General features: G+C 34.8%; 1 protein-coding gene across 4 annotated transcripts in view; it reads right to left on the bottom strand.

The window, feature by feature from the left end:
* The window catches only part of NAA35 (N-alpha-acetyltransferase 35, NatC auxiliary subunit), a 62,067-nt gene that overhangs the window by 21,445 nt on the left and 24,425 nt on the right, over positions 1 to 16,197 (bottom strand). For all 4 annotated transcript variants that reach the window (XM_003341654.4, XM_056805981.1, XM_056805982.1 and 1 more), the window contains exons 9-11: positions 15,827 to 15,877; positions 15,023 to 15,106; positions 11,200 to 11,314 (exon numbers count right to left, since the gene is read on the bottom strand). In XM_003341654.4, coding sequence (XP_003341702.3) covers positions 11,200 to 11,314; positions 15,023 to 15,106; positions 15,827 to 15,877 — 250 coding nt within the window. The remainder of the gene's footprint in view (positions 1 to 11,199; positions 11,315 to 15,022; positions 15,107 to 15,826; positions 15,878 to 16,197) is intronic.

Here is a 16,197-nt window from a genome sequence, read left to right as displayed (position 1 = left end):
TTTTCCAAACAAGTCCAAATTTATTTTTTCTATTATTTTACAATTTTCTATTTCTGAACTTGCATAATAAGACTAATAGATTTAGAAACTTCAGTACATTTGACCTACATCTACCTTTTCTGAAAATGTGAATTATATACACAATAGAGGATATAATAGGATCCCCACTACCTTTAATCAGGATTATAATCTACATAATATTTGAATGAGTAGTTATCATTTATGAAATATGTTGAAAGGTAAGAGAGAAACAGAGAATTCTACCTTCTCATATATAGCTTGAGCTGTTTCATTTTGGGTGTTTCCCATTCACAAAACAGGGTATAGATTGAATGAACCTATATTGATTCTGCCTTAGCATTCCCATCTCAGTTCTACTCTCCTGCTGCAGAATGCAATAGGCCAATGTTTTTTGCTCACTAAAACTACAGTTATAAAGTGGTTGAGTCATTTTTTTGCAGTCTCCGTAACACTTTCTTAATATCCCAGAGAATCTATGTGAGAAAGAAAGAAAGGCTCTTTTCCCTTCTGCATCAAGAAGTACACAAAACAATAAATTCTCAGCTATTCACAGTAATGGAATGGTAAAGTGCATGAATAATTCAAAAGCATCAGAAGACTAAAGTAATTTATATGGATCTGGAATATATTTTAGCACTTGAATATGGGCATATCTGGTATTTCTGGAATTCACATTATTTCAACTAAAGACAATCTATTTTATGTTAGGATTAAAGTTAATATATCTACCAGTTATTGTTCATAAAGTTTATTAATAGAAAAGGTAGATAAGCATAGTTTTAAATCTCTTCCTTACTCTAATTTCTCAGACCACATGTAGCCTATTCTGCAAGCCTCTCCCTCACCTGTCTCTCTCCCTCAGAGTCTGTCCCAAAAAAAGTCCAATTGAATTTGTAACTCTTCAGCTTATTCTACCCTTCCACCAGAATGATCTGGATTCTTGGTGACATTTTAGACAGAAAAGGTTTTCATCACCTGTACAGAGGTTTTTCTGGTTTCTTCTACCAAATTTTGGAATAATGGTAATAATAGACTCTGTTAGAAATATCTCAGCCACAGTTGAAATATTGGCTAAATCTGTAGAACATGTGACAAATATTTATGATTTTATAGGCTTTTTAAAATGTCATATAGCAAGTCATGTGACTCCTAATGATAGTGGGTTTGTTTGCTATTGTCATTAAAAGGGCTCTTATAATTTTGAGGATTTTGGTACTTCTTAGAATCTGTATTAGTTGTTGTACTACTGTTTTTAAAAAGGTTTTTACCTGGTGAAAAAATTATGTACACTCACACTGTGGACCCTGGCCAAGTTAAGAGAGAAATCAATCTCATTTTTGATTGAGAAACCTTTGTGTTGTGTCCCTGCTTGGCTTACACATTGTCACATGGAATGTGAACTATGAATGTATGATTTTTAAATTATTTTTTCTTTATATTTGCAATAGGATATTTGATTTTTTTTTCTTTTTTCCTATCCTTGTACTTGAAGTACATGAAATCAGTATTAATGTTTTTGACTTGAAGGCTAAAAGTTTACAGTATAAGTTTATAGTACCTATTGGCCCTACTCACCATGCATACCCGAAAGCTTTAGACTATGGAAACCTGCCATTTATTGATATTTGTTATGGGACTGTGATTAATGATTGTGTCTGACTCCAGGAGAAAGGAATAAAGAGCCACTATACAGTGCCAAGTAGCACAAGGTCAAAAAGTACCAAACCAATCCGGGGAGGATTGAACTTCTATGCTAATGCGAAAAGACTTGAACCTAGTGAGAGACTAGAAGTTGTGGCACTTAACATATGTTAAGATGCAGGACTCCTTGTACCACATTCCTTGTGCAATATTCTCTGTCAAGTACCTCAGTTTGGCTATCATCCTGGTTTCCCCTAGCCCTGACAGTGAAGGTACAATCAGAACAGGGAATGATTTTTCCAATTTGCTGCTAAAACCTAGTCTCTTCTCTTGTATAGTTTGGCAATTTTCTGTAATCCTGGCTGCCAATGGGTAAAGTGCTGTATTGCTGCTATTGTCCTACAGGCTAATGGGACATAAGCCACTTTAATTGGGCCTTGCTACTGATTCAAGGACCTGTTACAGGTTTATTTTTTACTCAGAATTTTATACACATAAGATTTTTATTTTTTATCATTTTTGTACTTCTTATCTTTATACATAATTTAATTTTTGCTCTTTTTGTTTTTTTAAAATTTTGATAATTGTTTCATATACCTCATAACTCAGCCATGTATCCCAGGGTGATTCTGGTATTTGTCAACACCCTCCTCAGGGGGGATTGTATAAATATCCTAAAATCCAAGATTTAAAATTTTTTAGAGAAATTTCAGGAAAAGAAACTTGCCAACATCCTGAATCAAAAAAGCGGATCCTTTTGGAGAAGGGGCTGTTTTTTGTCTTTCATTATATCCCTAGTATTTGGCACACAGTAGATATTTAATAAATGTTTACTGACTATCTGGCTTCTCCCTATCTTTCCAGCCTTATTGCACTTATTTCCCTTGATGTACACTAAGATTCAGCTAAACTGATCTAGATACTATTTCTTGCATATGATGACTTTTCATCTACTGCCACACACCACATCAAAAGATCCAGAATGAACTTTGGGATATAATGAACTAAACTGAAGGGAGCTGAACATACTTATTCTGAATGTAAACTTTTATGCCAAAGGGGACTTCCCCCCAATTGGCATTTTGTCAATGCATCTATCAATCATTTTGTTTTCTTCCTCTCATATTTCCCTCTCATGTCTAACTATTGTAACTTCCTCTTACAAAGTGCAATATCATATGTGCCTTTAGCTAGTATATAGAGATATAAGATGATTATGTTTAAATGATCCATTGGGGAGACTGGTCTCCCAAAGGATCAGAGGAGAACTTGTAGTGAGGGAAGTTCATTCCCTCCCCCTCCTGGAGGGCCGACTGGTTGATCCACATTTTTCAAATACCACAGTTGCATCCTGAACCTCAATAAAATAAAGGAGGCAGAGGTCACCTGGGCTTTTTTTGGGATGGACTCTGAAGGAGAGAGACAGGTAAGGGAAGGATGATTGCTGAATAGGTTACATGTGGTCTGAGAACTTAGAGTAAGGAAGAGACTTAAAACTATGCTTATCTATCTTTTCTATAAATAAACTTTATGAAAAATAATAACTGGTAAATATATTCATTTTAATTATAACAGTTAAAGACTCAAATATGGAAGAACTGATGCAACTTTTATAAAAAGAATATTACTTTTTATGTTTATCCTTTCTCAATCTTAAAAGTGAAGTGAGGGAAGCTCTCCTTGAAATAAGCTAAAGAATCAAGCATTTTGATTTCATAGGACTTTCCAGCTGGACTAGATAGAGACAGGATGCAAACCAGGTTTTCTAATTTCAGCTCTACTGTTGCTCTTTCTACTATATAACACTGCCTCTGGTGACTACCTTTACCGTCATAAACAGAATAGGTTTTTTTGTCCTTTATTTTACATGGTTTTAGAACACCTGAAAGTATTTATTTGAGAAGTTTTTCTTCTCCAAATCACCTTGACATTTATTGTCTCCAGGTCACAGGTTTCTGTCTCCTAATTAGCCTTCTAATTGTTCTGCTTTTGGCTTCTCATCTCTCTAATATACCTGTCACATAGGTGCCAAATTAATATTCTTTATTTAAACCCTCAACATAGCTCCCAACTATTTTTCCAGGTTTCATATTATTCCCATTTGTGCATTCTATTTTCTAGCCATGCTAATTTACAAGCAGGCCTTCAAACTTAGTATATTATTTTCCATCTCTGTGCCTCTTAAAACTTCCTAGCTTCTTTAAAGACTAAGCTCAGGTGCTACTTTCAACATGAAGCCCTTCTTCATCCTCATAGATACTAATGTTCTCTCCTTCCTCAAATTATAAAATTAGCCCATAATTTCTGATCAGTGTACATGTGTTTTAATTCCTTTGTAAAATATATGCTAAGAACAGAAAATGTTTCAATTTTTTTCTCTGTATCTTTGGTGCCTAGCATGCACATGTAGACATAGATGTATACACTTTAAAATGCTTGCTGAAGTGAACTGAATCTTTGGACATATTGTACACCTGAATGATTAGTCATAATTATTTTTCCTCTTAATGCCATACTTTTCAGCTTTAAAGGAAACTTTCAAGATTAGATAGCACACAGCAACTCAAAGAAAATTAAAATATCATGGGGCAAAAAACATTAATGGGAAACATGCTACAAATGTATTGTTTGACAATACTCTTTCATGGTTTAAACAAGTTTTTTAGTCCTAACTCTGCCACTAACCAAGTGTATGACCCTGGCCAAGTCATTCAGCCACTCTGGGTCTCTGTTTTCTCACTTGTGAAATTAATTTAATAATTTGATAGTTTTATGTTCTATTTATTACAAATTAACAGCCTGGATGCAGCAGAAGAAAAATGAATAAGAAAAATGGTTAAGAGCAAAAATTTGAAGTTGAACTTCAAAGTTAAAAGTAACTGGCTCTTTTAAAAAAGAAGTCATTTATTTCCTTTGCTTTTTCTTTTTGCATATGTTTTTCAAAACCCTGCTTTAAGTCTTTATTTCTTTCTCCTTGTAAGGCTTTTCACATCTTTATCATGAAGCTAGTCACTTCATTCAGTCTTTCACTGAAGTTGATACTTGCATTATCCTTGTTAGCCCTGGTATTCATTCCAATGTCATAAAACTTCTATCCAACATCTTCATCCAGTAGCTGGCCAAACACTTCACCAGATAGAAATAAACTGAAATCACTGAAGGACCACTTCTTTTTCTGTCTTATTCCCTGAAGTGATCCAGCAACAGCAACATCAACATCATCTGCTTTTCTCCATTTCTTTAATGCTAACCTTGGTGCTAACTTCATCATCTAGTTCTGGAATACTTTTATTTTCTTCATTCAGTGCATCCATGAAGGTACTTCCAGCTTCTTCACTGTCCTCAAATTCTTCATCCATATTAACCAAGCAGATTTCTTCTTCATCCAAATCAATGAAGTCATCATCATCACTACCTTCCAAGGCTAATTCCTCATATCCTTGAGTATTCTTAGTTCCTTTGGTTTTATATTTTACATAACCAGCAAAATTAAAGCCATCTTTGGCAACCTGTCTGACAGCTCATTCTCAGTCACTATTATTGGACGCATATCATATGCCTTCACTATAGGTATACTCTAAGGTTGCCCATGACATGTTTTTCTTCTCTCTTAGTTGGAGACTTCATCAGGTCTCATGGCTTTAATTATCTCTCTGTAGATGCCTCCTGGTTCTATATGTCCAACTCCAGTCTTACCTGAACTCCAGTTTTGAAACACCAACTGCCTACTGGACATCTTCCCAGATGTCCCTTAGCACGTCAAACTCAATATGCCTCAAAGAACTAAATTTCTCCCCTAAAACAACTTCTTCTTGTGAACTTTTCTATATCTGTTAAGGGTCCCACCATCCTCTTGGTCTTCCAGATTATAACTTTGGGTTCATCCTAGATTCTTTATTTCCCCCTTATGTCAATCAATTCCTACATCTTCTCCTTTTTATCTCTGCAAAAATCTCACATTTGTTCCCTTTCCCACTCAAACAGCTATCAGTCAGTTCAGAATTTCATCATCTCTCTGACTTAGGTCTCTTCCCTCTCCAATATGTCTTTACACATCTGCCAAAGCAATTTCTGACCATTTTGTCATCGTCCTACCCAATTATATCCAGTAGGATCAAGTATAAGATATTCTGCTTGACATTTAAAATCCCGCCACTCAGTAATTCCTGTGGCTTCCTATTATCTCCAGAATAAAATATAAAATTTTGTTTGGTATTTAAAGCCCTTCACAACCTGACATCCCTCCCACATTCTCAGTTTTCCTTTCCTCCAACCTTTTTACTCTTCTAATCTTGCACTCTTTCACAAATGCTATAATCCACTGACACTGGCCTTTCTCCTTGCTCTTAGTTTCAGAAGTCCTATCTTCCAACTCTGAGCATTTTCATTGATTTGTCTCCTATGCATGGAATTCTCCCTCTTCATTTATGGCTTGCTTCCTGTACCTGCTTCCTTCAAGTCTAAACAAAAACTCCACCTTCTATAAGAAATCTTAATTTTTTAAATAATTATAGAACCCCGTAATTATAGAACTTTATTTTGGTTGATTATCTTCAATTTATTCTGTACATAGCTGTTTGCATGTTGTCTCCTATAGTAGCAGACTATAAGCTCCTTGAAAGCAGGGACTGTTTTTTGTGTTTCATTGTATCCCTAGTATTTGACACACAGTAGACATTTAATAAATGTTTACTGACTGACAATCTGGCTTCTCCCTATCTTTCCAACCTTCTTGCACTTATTTCCCTTGATGTACACTAAGATTCAGTTAAACTGATCTAGATGCTATTACTGCCTCCCCTTTCCTTGATGGCCTTTTCACTGGCCATTCCTGTAGAGAATGAAGGAAAGCAGGGCTTTGCAAAAGTGGCTCTTTCAGTTCTATGTGTGTGACCAGACCCTCTTTTGCAAACTCTTGCCTTTGGCCACTCTTGCAAAGTCCTGCTTTCCTTCATTCTCCCTTACATTCCCCATGCCTACATTGTATTCTTTGCCTCTTAGCATTTCTTCAAAATCAGCTCAAATCCCACCTTCTGTAGGAGACCATTCTCAGTTCTCTTTCCTTCCTGCCCCACCAAGTGCCTTCCCACTGACAATATATCTTGTATAAATATAATTATTTGTATGTTGTCTCTCCCATTAGAATATGAGCTCCCTGAAGGCAGGAGACATACTTTTGCCTTTCTTTGTATTCACAGTCCTTAAGCACAGTGTCTGATAAGGTTTCATAAAATTCTAATTAACGATTTTCAGAAATCAATGAAACAGGAAGTATTTTGTTTCTTCATGAAGATCTAGTTGGAAAGTTGATCTTTAATAATGGTAGAAAATAACATCGTCTTCTTAGATTAAAAAAAAACAAACAAACCAATAACAAAATATTCTGTTTATTAACTGAGCAGAATAAGTCACAGAATTAAAAAAGAACCAGAGGTCAAAATTAGGATATAGAATTGATAATACTTAAGATCATGTTTTAAGTTATATCCTATTATGAAACACATCCATACCATATTCAGGTCAATAATATGTAAAATTAGGCTTATTAAGAGTTATCATATGCCCTAAAATAAGTTGGAAAAGATTCTGGAAAAGTTAAGTCGCCAAGGCTTTATTACTATGCCAGTTCTTGTCTATTTGATTTCTGCCAGAAGTTTCTCCTTAATAAATATATAAAAAGGCCAATGGCCACATTTGGACCACGTGGAATGACTTATTAAATATACAATTCCCAATACTGGTTAAAATAGCCTAAAGTACAAATCTATGTACAAAGCCAGATTATATTTTAAGCTACTTTAAAATTAATCATTTCATAAGGCCCAAATTTTCAATATTGTTTCTAAGCATCCCAAAGAGTTCAGCTTGTTGCAATATGTGGGCAATTAGATGAGCACAAGCAAACAAATGGTCTAGATTCATGGGGTATTACATAGTGACATACAACCTTTAAAATAATCTTGTTCCATTTCAAGTTACTACATTGTCCACACACTAAATATCTCTCTAAAGTTGTACCAAAAAACCTTCCACCCTTCCTAACTAGGCTTTCTTCTATTCTATGGCTATAGCATCATCCACCCTTATTCTTAAGCACCATAATCCACAATGTTTGATACATTCAGCTTCTCATATTGTACTAGTTCCAGGGTCTAAACCTAAACAGTGGCGTCTGTAGTGACAGTGAAACAAAGACAAAAAATATACTACACTGATTTTGTTCCTCATGATGAAAGAATCCTTTCATCAATTTTAACTGTCCAACAACAGCTGGCAACAGGGTTGACCTGAAAACAAAGGGAATTCCATACTACTACTGAGGCATTTATTCCCATTCCAAACTCTGTCACTATTTCTCTGCTAATATAGCATGAGTTGTTTTGAGGGAGAATAAGGGAGAAGAGAGAAAGTGTGAATTTTAAAAGTCTCCATCTTGGTATAGCACCCAAAAATTGTGCACACCCACACTACACGGGCATGTGCTAGTCAATGACAAATCAGAAATAACTAACTGCCCACCTGGGCTGTCCTAAGCCAAGCTAGAGCCAACCATTGGCACTTGTGAGACACAGGAAGTGAGGTAGGGAACAGCCTCTGGAATTCGCTCACTTCCTGTGGAGAGAGCTAGACGCCAGTTGGTGTTAGGAGCTTGGACAGGGAGGACACCCGCAGACAGCTTTCCTTCAGATCACTCTCGTGAGTTAAGGACTGATTCTTTCCACCTTGGCCCTTTGGGCCTAAAACTCCCTCTGCCTTGGTCAGAGGTTGAGTAGCCCCTTTCCCTTTTCTCTTCTCTCCTTCTCTCCCTCTCCTTTCCCTACTCCCAGTGTGATTAAACCTCCATAAACTCCATTCTGACTTGAGTGTTTCATTTTAGGAATTTCATAAGTAAATTCCTTGGTGGCCATTGTTCAACATTACATCAATCCTAAAAAGGTGAAATTTCCACCATTACAAAAGTGACTGGGCAGGTATTCCAATGATTCCTTCCCAGTGCCCACAAAGCCTCAAGTTCTATTATAACTGCTACCATAGGCCATATATGTTATTTCCAGTGCCTTGGGAGTGAGAAGGCTTGCGCTCCCATTGCCAGGGCTACAGAAAGGAAGCTGTGTCCCTGGCATCTCTTGATAGAAATTAAGATTCGTTTATCTATATTCATATTGTCATAGTGATCTGAAGTTTTATTCTTTTGTATAGTGGAAAGAACAATGAACTTGGGAGTCAGGAGTCCCACACTGTGAATTTTAAGGTACATATAATCTATATTATTTTTTATTCTGCAGTAACACAAGTTAAAATATATATGCTTGCGATAATATTAATGGATACCCAAACAGCTTTAGACTATGGAAATCTGCCAGTTATTGATAAATGTTATAGGACTGTGATTAATGATTATGTCTGATTCCAGGAGAATGGAACAAAAGAGAGACTATACAGTGCCAAAGAGCACACAAGTCAAAAAGAAAGAATCCAGGTAGGATTGATGCACTGCTAAGCCAATACAAAAAGACTTGAACCAGTGTGAGACTTGAGGTTGCGACGTTTGACATGTTAAGACATAGGACTTCCTTGTATTCACACTCTTTGTGAAATACTCACAGACAAGTACCGAAGTTTGGCTATCATCCTGGCTCCCCCTATCCCTGAGAATGACAAAAAAAACCAGAGCAGGGAATGACACTTCCCTATCACATACACAAAAATCTAGTCCTTTTTCTCTCTTATAGTATGGCAACTTCCTATAGTCTTGACTGCAAATGGATAAGTGAAATATAACTGCATTTTGTCCTACAGACTTGTGGGATAAAAATTACTTTAATTGGACCCTAATACAAAGGCCTATTATGAATTTACTGTTTACTCAGAAATTTTTACACAAAGATTTTGATACTTTGATTCTGATTTTGAATTTTTTTCTTTCTCCCAAAAGTTTAACTTTCTTCCATTTTTTTTCCTTTATGTTTTAGAGGTTTTTTTCTCTTCTTTTGATAACTGACTCATACACCCCCATAACTCAACCATGTATCCTGAGCTGACCTGGGTGTTTCTCAACACCCACGTCAGTGGGGGATTGTATTGATAAAAATTCAAGATTAAAAATTTTTTGTTCGAAAAAGATCTTCAAAGAAAGAAGCTTGCTAACTCCTAAAACCCAGAGAATGAAATGTTTGCAGAAAGATGCCTGAAAAACCTACACTACATCAGGAAGATCCAGAATGAACCTTGGGTGTGGTTGATTGAACTGAAGGTTGATTGAACATTTATTTTGAATGTACCCTCTTATGCCAAAAGGGGACTGCTCCCTAATTTGTTTTTGTCAATGTGCCCAGCAAAACACTGGTTTTGCTACCTCTCTCTTCTATTTCCCTCTCATCTCTAACTATTGTAGTTTCCTCTTAGAAGGTGAATTTTTGTATGCACCTGTAGTTAGAAGATTTAGAGGTACAAGATGATTATGTTTAGTGATCAATTGGGGAGACTAGTCCCCTAATCATCATCAGGGGGGATTGTGAATTTTAGTTTTACGTCATCCTGCTTAGTCTTTAGAATTCTAGCAACCAGGAATGTATACACCCCCACTTAAAGATTAACTGTAGGGGAGGATGGTCTGTGACCTGCATGTGCTAACAAGTGACAAATCAGAAACAAATGACTGACCCCCTGGACTGTCCTAAGCCAAGTTTAAGCCACCATTGGTACATGTGAGACACAGGAAGTGATGTAAAGAACGGCTTTTATAATTCTCATCACTTCCTGTGAGGGGGACTTTGGTGGCTTTTGCAGACTTGGAGGAGCTGGTGGTGCGTGGGTGCTGAGACTGCTTTCCTTAGTTGACCACATGGTAGGTATTAAAGATGAATCCTCTTTCCCTGGCTTTCTGAAGGTACCAGCCTCCAAGGATGCCCTTGAAGGAGGCCTCATGGCTGGAAGCCTAGCTAGATTTAATCTTCTGGGAAGGCCCATTGGCTCAGAGTCCTTTGGACTCCCCCTGGCTCAGGCCAGGCCAGAATAGATCTTCTCTCCTTTTCCCTCTTTCTCCCTCATCTTAATTTCTTTCTTCTATTGTAAATAAACTATCATAAAATCCTATTCTGACTTGAGTATTTCATTGGGATTTAGAATTTAAATCCCTGGCAACCATTAAATAATATATTCAGTCTCAACCCTAAACAACGTTCAAATTCCACCATTGACACTCACCATGTGATTACAGGCAAGTCATTTTGCCTCTTAGTGTCTATTTCCTCATCAATGAAGCAAACATATTCACAGCCTATCTCAGGTTGTGAGGAAGAGACTTTATTAAGTCTTAAATTACTGAGACCCATTACTATATTTCAATTATATGATGATTAACAAGGTTTTATTGGTTGACTTGAGCACTTAATTAATTGCCTTTTCACAGTTTCTATAAGAAAAAGCATCACAAGATCCAAGAAACTTATATTTGCATGCCAAAGTTTGTTTATAAATTGAGAACTGTCTGGTATTATGTTTCTGAAAAAGAACAGGAAGAAAAAGAATAATTACCTCCTTTTGTAGTATCATTCTGTGCTTGGATCCCATGATGTAATGAATTGTGAATTGCGGAGAGAAGATCGGCTGCTTGAATCATCAGTTTCTGAGCTTCTGCAACTGCACTTGTCTGAAAAAATAATCACCAATGCAAGAATGACTCAAGGTTAGGAAGTAATAGCATAATTCATCATCATACTTATAGCAAAATTATATGATTATGTCAATACAGAAGAATCCTTCAACAATATAATAATCATTCATTTAAAACACTGGAAAGCCTTGGCATGGCATACAGGTCCTTTAATATAATCAGAAGGATTTCTCTAAAACCAAGAAAAAAGGAAGCAAGTTTTTATCAAGTGACTACTATGTACCAGGCATTCTGCTAGACATTTAACAAATATTCTCATTTGATCTCCATAACACCCATTTTACACAAACAGAGTCTAAGTGACTTGCCCAGGGTCAGAGAGATGCTAAGTGTCTAAAACCAGTTTTGAACTCAGGTCATGCTGACTCCCAGGCCCACAGCTTTTTCCACTCTTTTCACCTGGTTGTACTAGAATTAATATATAAGCAATGGGGTAACACTAGAAATATTATTACCAAGTTCAAGGGAAAAAGAAGTCTGCCCTCTTTCTCCACTATTATTTGACATAGTACTAAGGTCTGCTAAAGCAACAGGACAAGAGAAGGAAATTAAATTGACAGTAGCAAAGAGGAGGAAAATGCATCCCTATGTGCATATGACAGTTTACTAAGGAAATCCTATAGAATCAATAAACAAATTAATTAAATGAGATGATTAATAGCTTCCATGAAGTAGCAGACACCAAAAAAGAATCAGCATTTATAAATATTGCACATTATCTAGCACTTAATAGACTTAATAAAATGCTTGTTGGTTGATTATATAGTAGAAAGACCAAAGTAATAGAATAATAGAAAAGAAATTTCCACTCTACAAAATTTATAAAATATTAGAGGTAATGTAACTGACACATACAGTTAATTTAGCGTTAATCCAAGTTAATCTCATATTTAGTGTTTAAAATTAATTTGTAAAGCTGAGTAAAATAGCTAAATTCAGGAATAAAAGAACATAGAATAGGACAAAATTGTAAAAGAGAAATGAAGGTTGCATAATGTTAAATAATCTCAAATTATTTTAAAAAGCAACTATCATCAAAATTAGATGAAAAAAACAAAACAAAAAGAAAACAGGTCAGTGGAGAGGAATACATAAACAAGACCAAGAAGCAAATGAACTATAAAGATTCTTCTATTCAACAAGAACTTCTAAGGAATACTGGAAAGCAATATGGCAGAAATAGATTCAGAACATCTTATAACAAGCTCCAAAATGATACTTTAATCACATAATTTTTAAATTAAATTTTATTTTTTCCAATTACATGTAGAAACAATTCTTGACAATCATTTTCTGACATTTTTGTGATTCAGATTCTTTCTCCTCACCTCTCTGAGGTGGCAAATACTCTGATTTAGGTTACATCAGTGCTTTTATGCAATACTTATGCAATTCCACTTTCTCCATGTCCTGACTAAAGATATACATAACAGATAAATCACAATAAAAAAATTCATGAAGCCAGTAAAATGACAAATGACATGTTTTGGTATGATCATATTATTTTTTAAAAATGAGAAAAGAATGTTAGCAGAAAGGTTTCACAACCACAATAAGAATTAAAAACCAAAAGACAAGCAATGATGGCGAAAGTCAATTTCAATTACATAAAATTGAAAAATTTGCAAGAATGAATACAACTAGAATAAAAAGCTATTTATTAAGAGAAAAAAATCTTTGTAGTAAGTTTTGCTAATAAAAGTCTTGACAAAATACAGTTAATATATGCAAATATATAAGACTAAGAATTATTTCCCAAATGTTAAGGGGTCAAAAGGTATAAACAAGTTTCCAGAAGAAATGCAAATAAAGGATGACCTCGACAAATACCCACTGCAAATTATTACTGGTAAAAGAACTTTAAAACATTCTGGTTTTCAATTTAGAATTATATGAACACAATAAATTGCTGAAACCCAATGATCCTCTGAATGGTATTCCAAAGAAATCAATGATAGAAAGGCCCAGTATACCCTAAAATATTTATAGCAGTGAGTTTTTAGAAGCAAAAGTTAGTTTTTAGCAGCAAAAAGCTGGAAACAAAGTGTGTTTCCACTGATTGGGAATGGTTACATAAATCATGGAATCCAAAAGTGATATAATATTGCTATACAATAAAGACAGTTTTGTTGATTGCTTTTGTTTTTAGAACTGTCATTTTCATGGTGTAGTGATCTTCCTAATGAGAAAATTCCTTCTATTTATGCAGAAAATCAAGTATTCTTTAATATAGACACTTATGCTCTCTGGGCATAAAAAGGTAAGTATCCAGAGGTAACAGAACTAGGATATGACAGAAGCAGAATCTGAAACCAGTTTATTCTGAAATCAGTTTATCTGTAGTGCATTTTTAGACATTATGCTGTACTGTCTGTCAGGAAATGAAGAATACAAAATCAGAGAAATGTAGGAAAACATGGATGAACCAATAAAGAGCAAAGAAGATAGAATAAGAAAAATATACACACAAAGAAGATAGAATAAGAAAAAATATACACACAAAATTACAATAATGTAAAGACATCAAAAGATAATAGAATTCAGATCAAAGGTTATGTATAATGTTAGAGCCAAATGACTAAGTCAGAATATGCTTTTTACCTAGAGACAGGATGTGGAATACGAGTATGGAATGTTATATACTCTCTAAGTCTTAGGCCATTGTAAAACAATTTTGCCTAACTATTTTGGAGGCAAAGGCATGCATACTATGTAAGTGAAGTATTAGGAAGTGACTGAGGCATAAAAAACAAACTATAGTATCAAATTAATTTTAAAAATAAGTAATAATGTGTCATTACATATTTTCATTGATTAATATACAACGTGTCCCAATTTATGCAATTTTAAGCTAAGAGAGGTTAGACTATTAAACCTTTAAACTGCAGTAAGACTTCTGGGACATTGTGTTTGTTGAGAAAAACTTCATTTCATTTAAATGCTTTGGTAACAACTTTGGTTTTCATAAACTAATGATGTAAAACAGAACTAGCCATATCCAGATAATCCAGAGACCAAATCTCTACTTGCATCTTTAGCATCTAATTATTATAAAATCTAATACAAAACATTCTTGGATTTCCCAAATATAACTCCATGAAATTTAAAACAAGTAAGGCTATTAGGAAATTGGCAAATTGAAGCTGTGATATTTCTAATTTAATGTACATGAACAGGCCTATGACTAAAGTTAAGTAGATAACAGAAGACTGGCTTTTTCATTCCCACATTGTTTGTTTTTTTAAACCCTTACCTTCCCTCTTAGTATCAATACTGTGTATTGGTTCCAAGGGAGAAGAGTGGTAAGGGCTAGGCAATGGGGGTTAAGTGACTTGCCCAGGGTCACACAGGTAGGAAGTATCTAAGGCCAGATTTGAACTTGGGACCTCCCATCTCTAGGTCTGACTCTCAATCCACTGAGCCACTCAGCTCTCCCATCCACATTGTTGATAAATTGATTATTTAAAAAACACTTTGTTATGAAGCCAATAGCTAATGCCACACTCCAAGCAAACTGAAAGAAAAAATGTCATCCAAGGTTCACTTTTTTGGTTATCAATTATTTTAGCTAAGACTAGTTACTATCATTAACGGATCAAGGAAGACAAGAATATTTGAAGAATCAATTTTCCTTGAAGATATTTCATCAGGAAAAACTGACAAAATGAAAAGAAGGATCCTTACCTCTTTTTTAGTAAAAGCGATGAGAACTGTCAGTAATACACGAGTAAATTTCACTCTGCTAAATACAGCTAAACACTGCTGATGCTAAAACAAAAGAAATACCTAGTAGTTAGCAGATGCATTTCCAAGGTACTTTATTTTAAATTCTATATATTCATTTAGTTCCTAAAAATAGAAAGTCTCTTTTTTCCCACTGTAAAAACCATATTATAAAGATATTCTTTTGTACTACTTTAAATACCTTTGATTTGAATTGCTAATCCCATAGCAACACTAAGCCTATGTTCTGATCTATCAGTCCATTGAAAAGATAGCTTCCACTTTACAAAACTGATTTTTCCTGTGTCACTTCAAAGTACCAATTTTCACAAAAATCAAATTCAACCACACTAAAAAGGCAATAATGATCCAATAAAATAACATTGGTCAGGGAGTGAGAAGCTTAGCTTCTTGTCTTAATTTCTGCCAATGACTGTGACCTTATACAAGTTCCTAGGACCTTCTCCATTGTAGTTTCACTGATTACAAAACAAAAATAAAATTTCTACTTCATATAGTAGGATATTTTGAAACAACATATTTGAAAGTGCATTGGCAGTTTTGGGACGAAAATGCTAAATAAACTCAACAAATTATTATTATATCAAATATAAACACAAGGGAAATAAAAGCCCCTTGCAAGGTCCAATTTTTTGAAGAAATACCTTAAAAAGAGCTTCCATATATTACAACGCAGTTCATAAAACTATAACATTAAGAGGTAGACTTCTCTGATATTATCTACCAGAAAATAAGTTCAATTACTTCAAGTTCAACTTCTGGATCTCTTTCTTCTCCTTGTCGACTTCGAGTGCTCTAAAATTTAAAAAGTTTGAATTACAACCCGAACTGTGCATCAAGTAGAAAAAAAAGGAATAAATAAGTCAATAGTATATAGCTATCATCAACTCCATAAATTTCAACTAGCATTAATGAATATTTAAATATAAAAGCAAAAGATTTTCTTCATATTAATTCCATATACAAAAGCATATATGAGGAAGAAAGCTATCAAAACTGCCTAATATTAATCAAAGTATGAGTGAGAATTCATTTTATTACTTGCTATTCCTAGAATGCAAACATTGTAAAAAGTCCATTCCACAAATCTTATAGGGAGAAAATAAACATCAAGT

The sequence above is a fragment of the Monodelphis domestica genome, chromosome 7 (assembly GCF_027887165.1).
Source record: "Monodelphis domestica isolate mMonDom1 chromosome 7, mMonDom1.pri, whole genome shotgun sequence".
Classification (NCBI taxonomy): Eukaryota; Metazoa; Chordata; class Mammalia; order Didelphimorphia; family Didelphidae; genus Monodelphis; species Monodelphis domestica.
The sequence above is the reverse complement of the archived record's forward strand: the minus strand, read 5'-3'. Positions and strand labels throughout refer to the sequence as shown.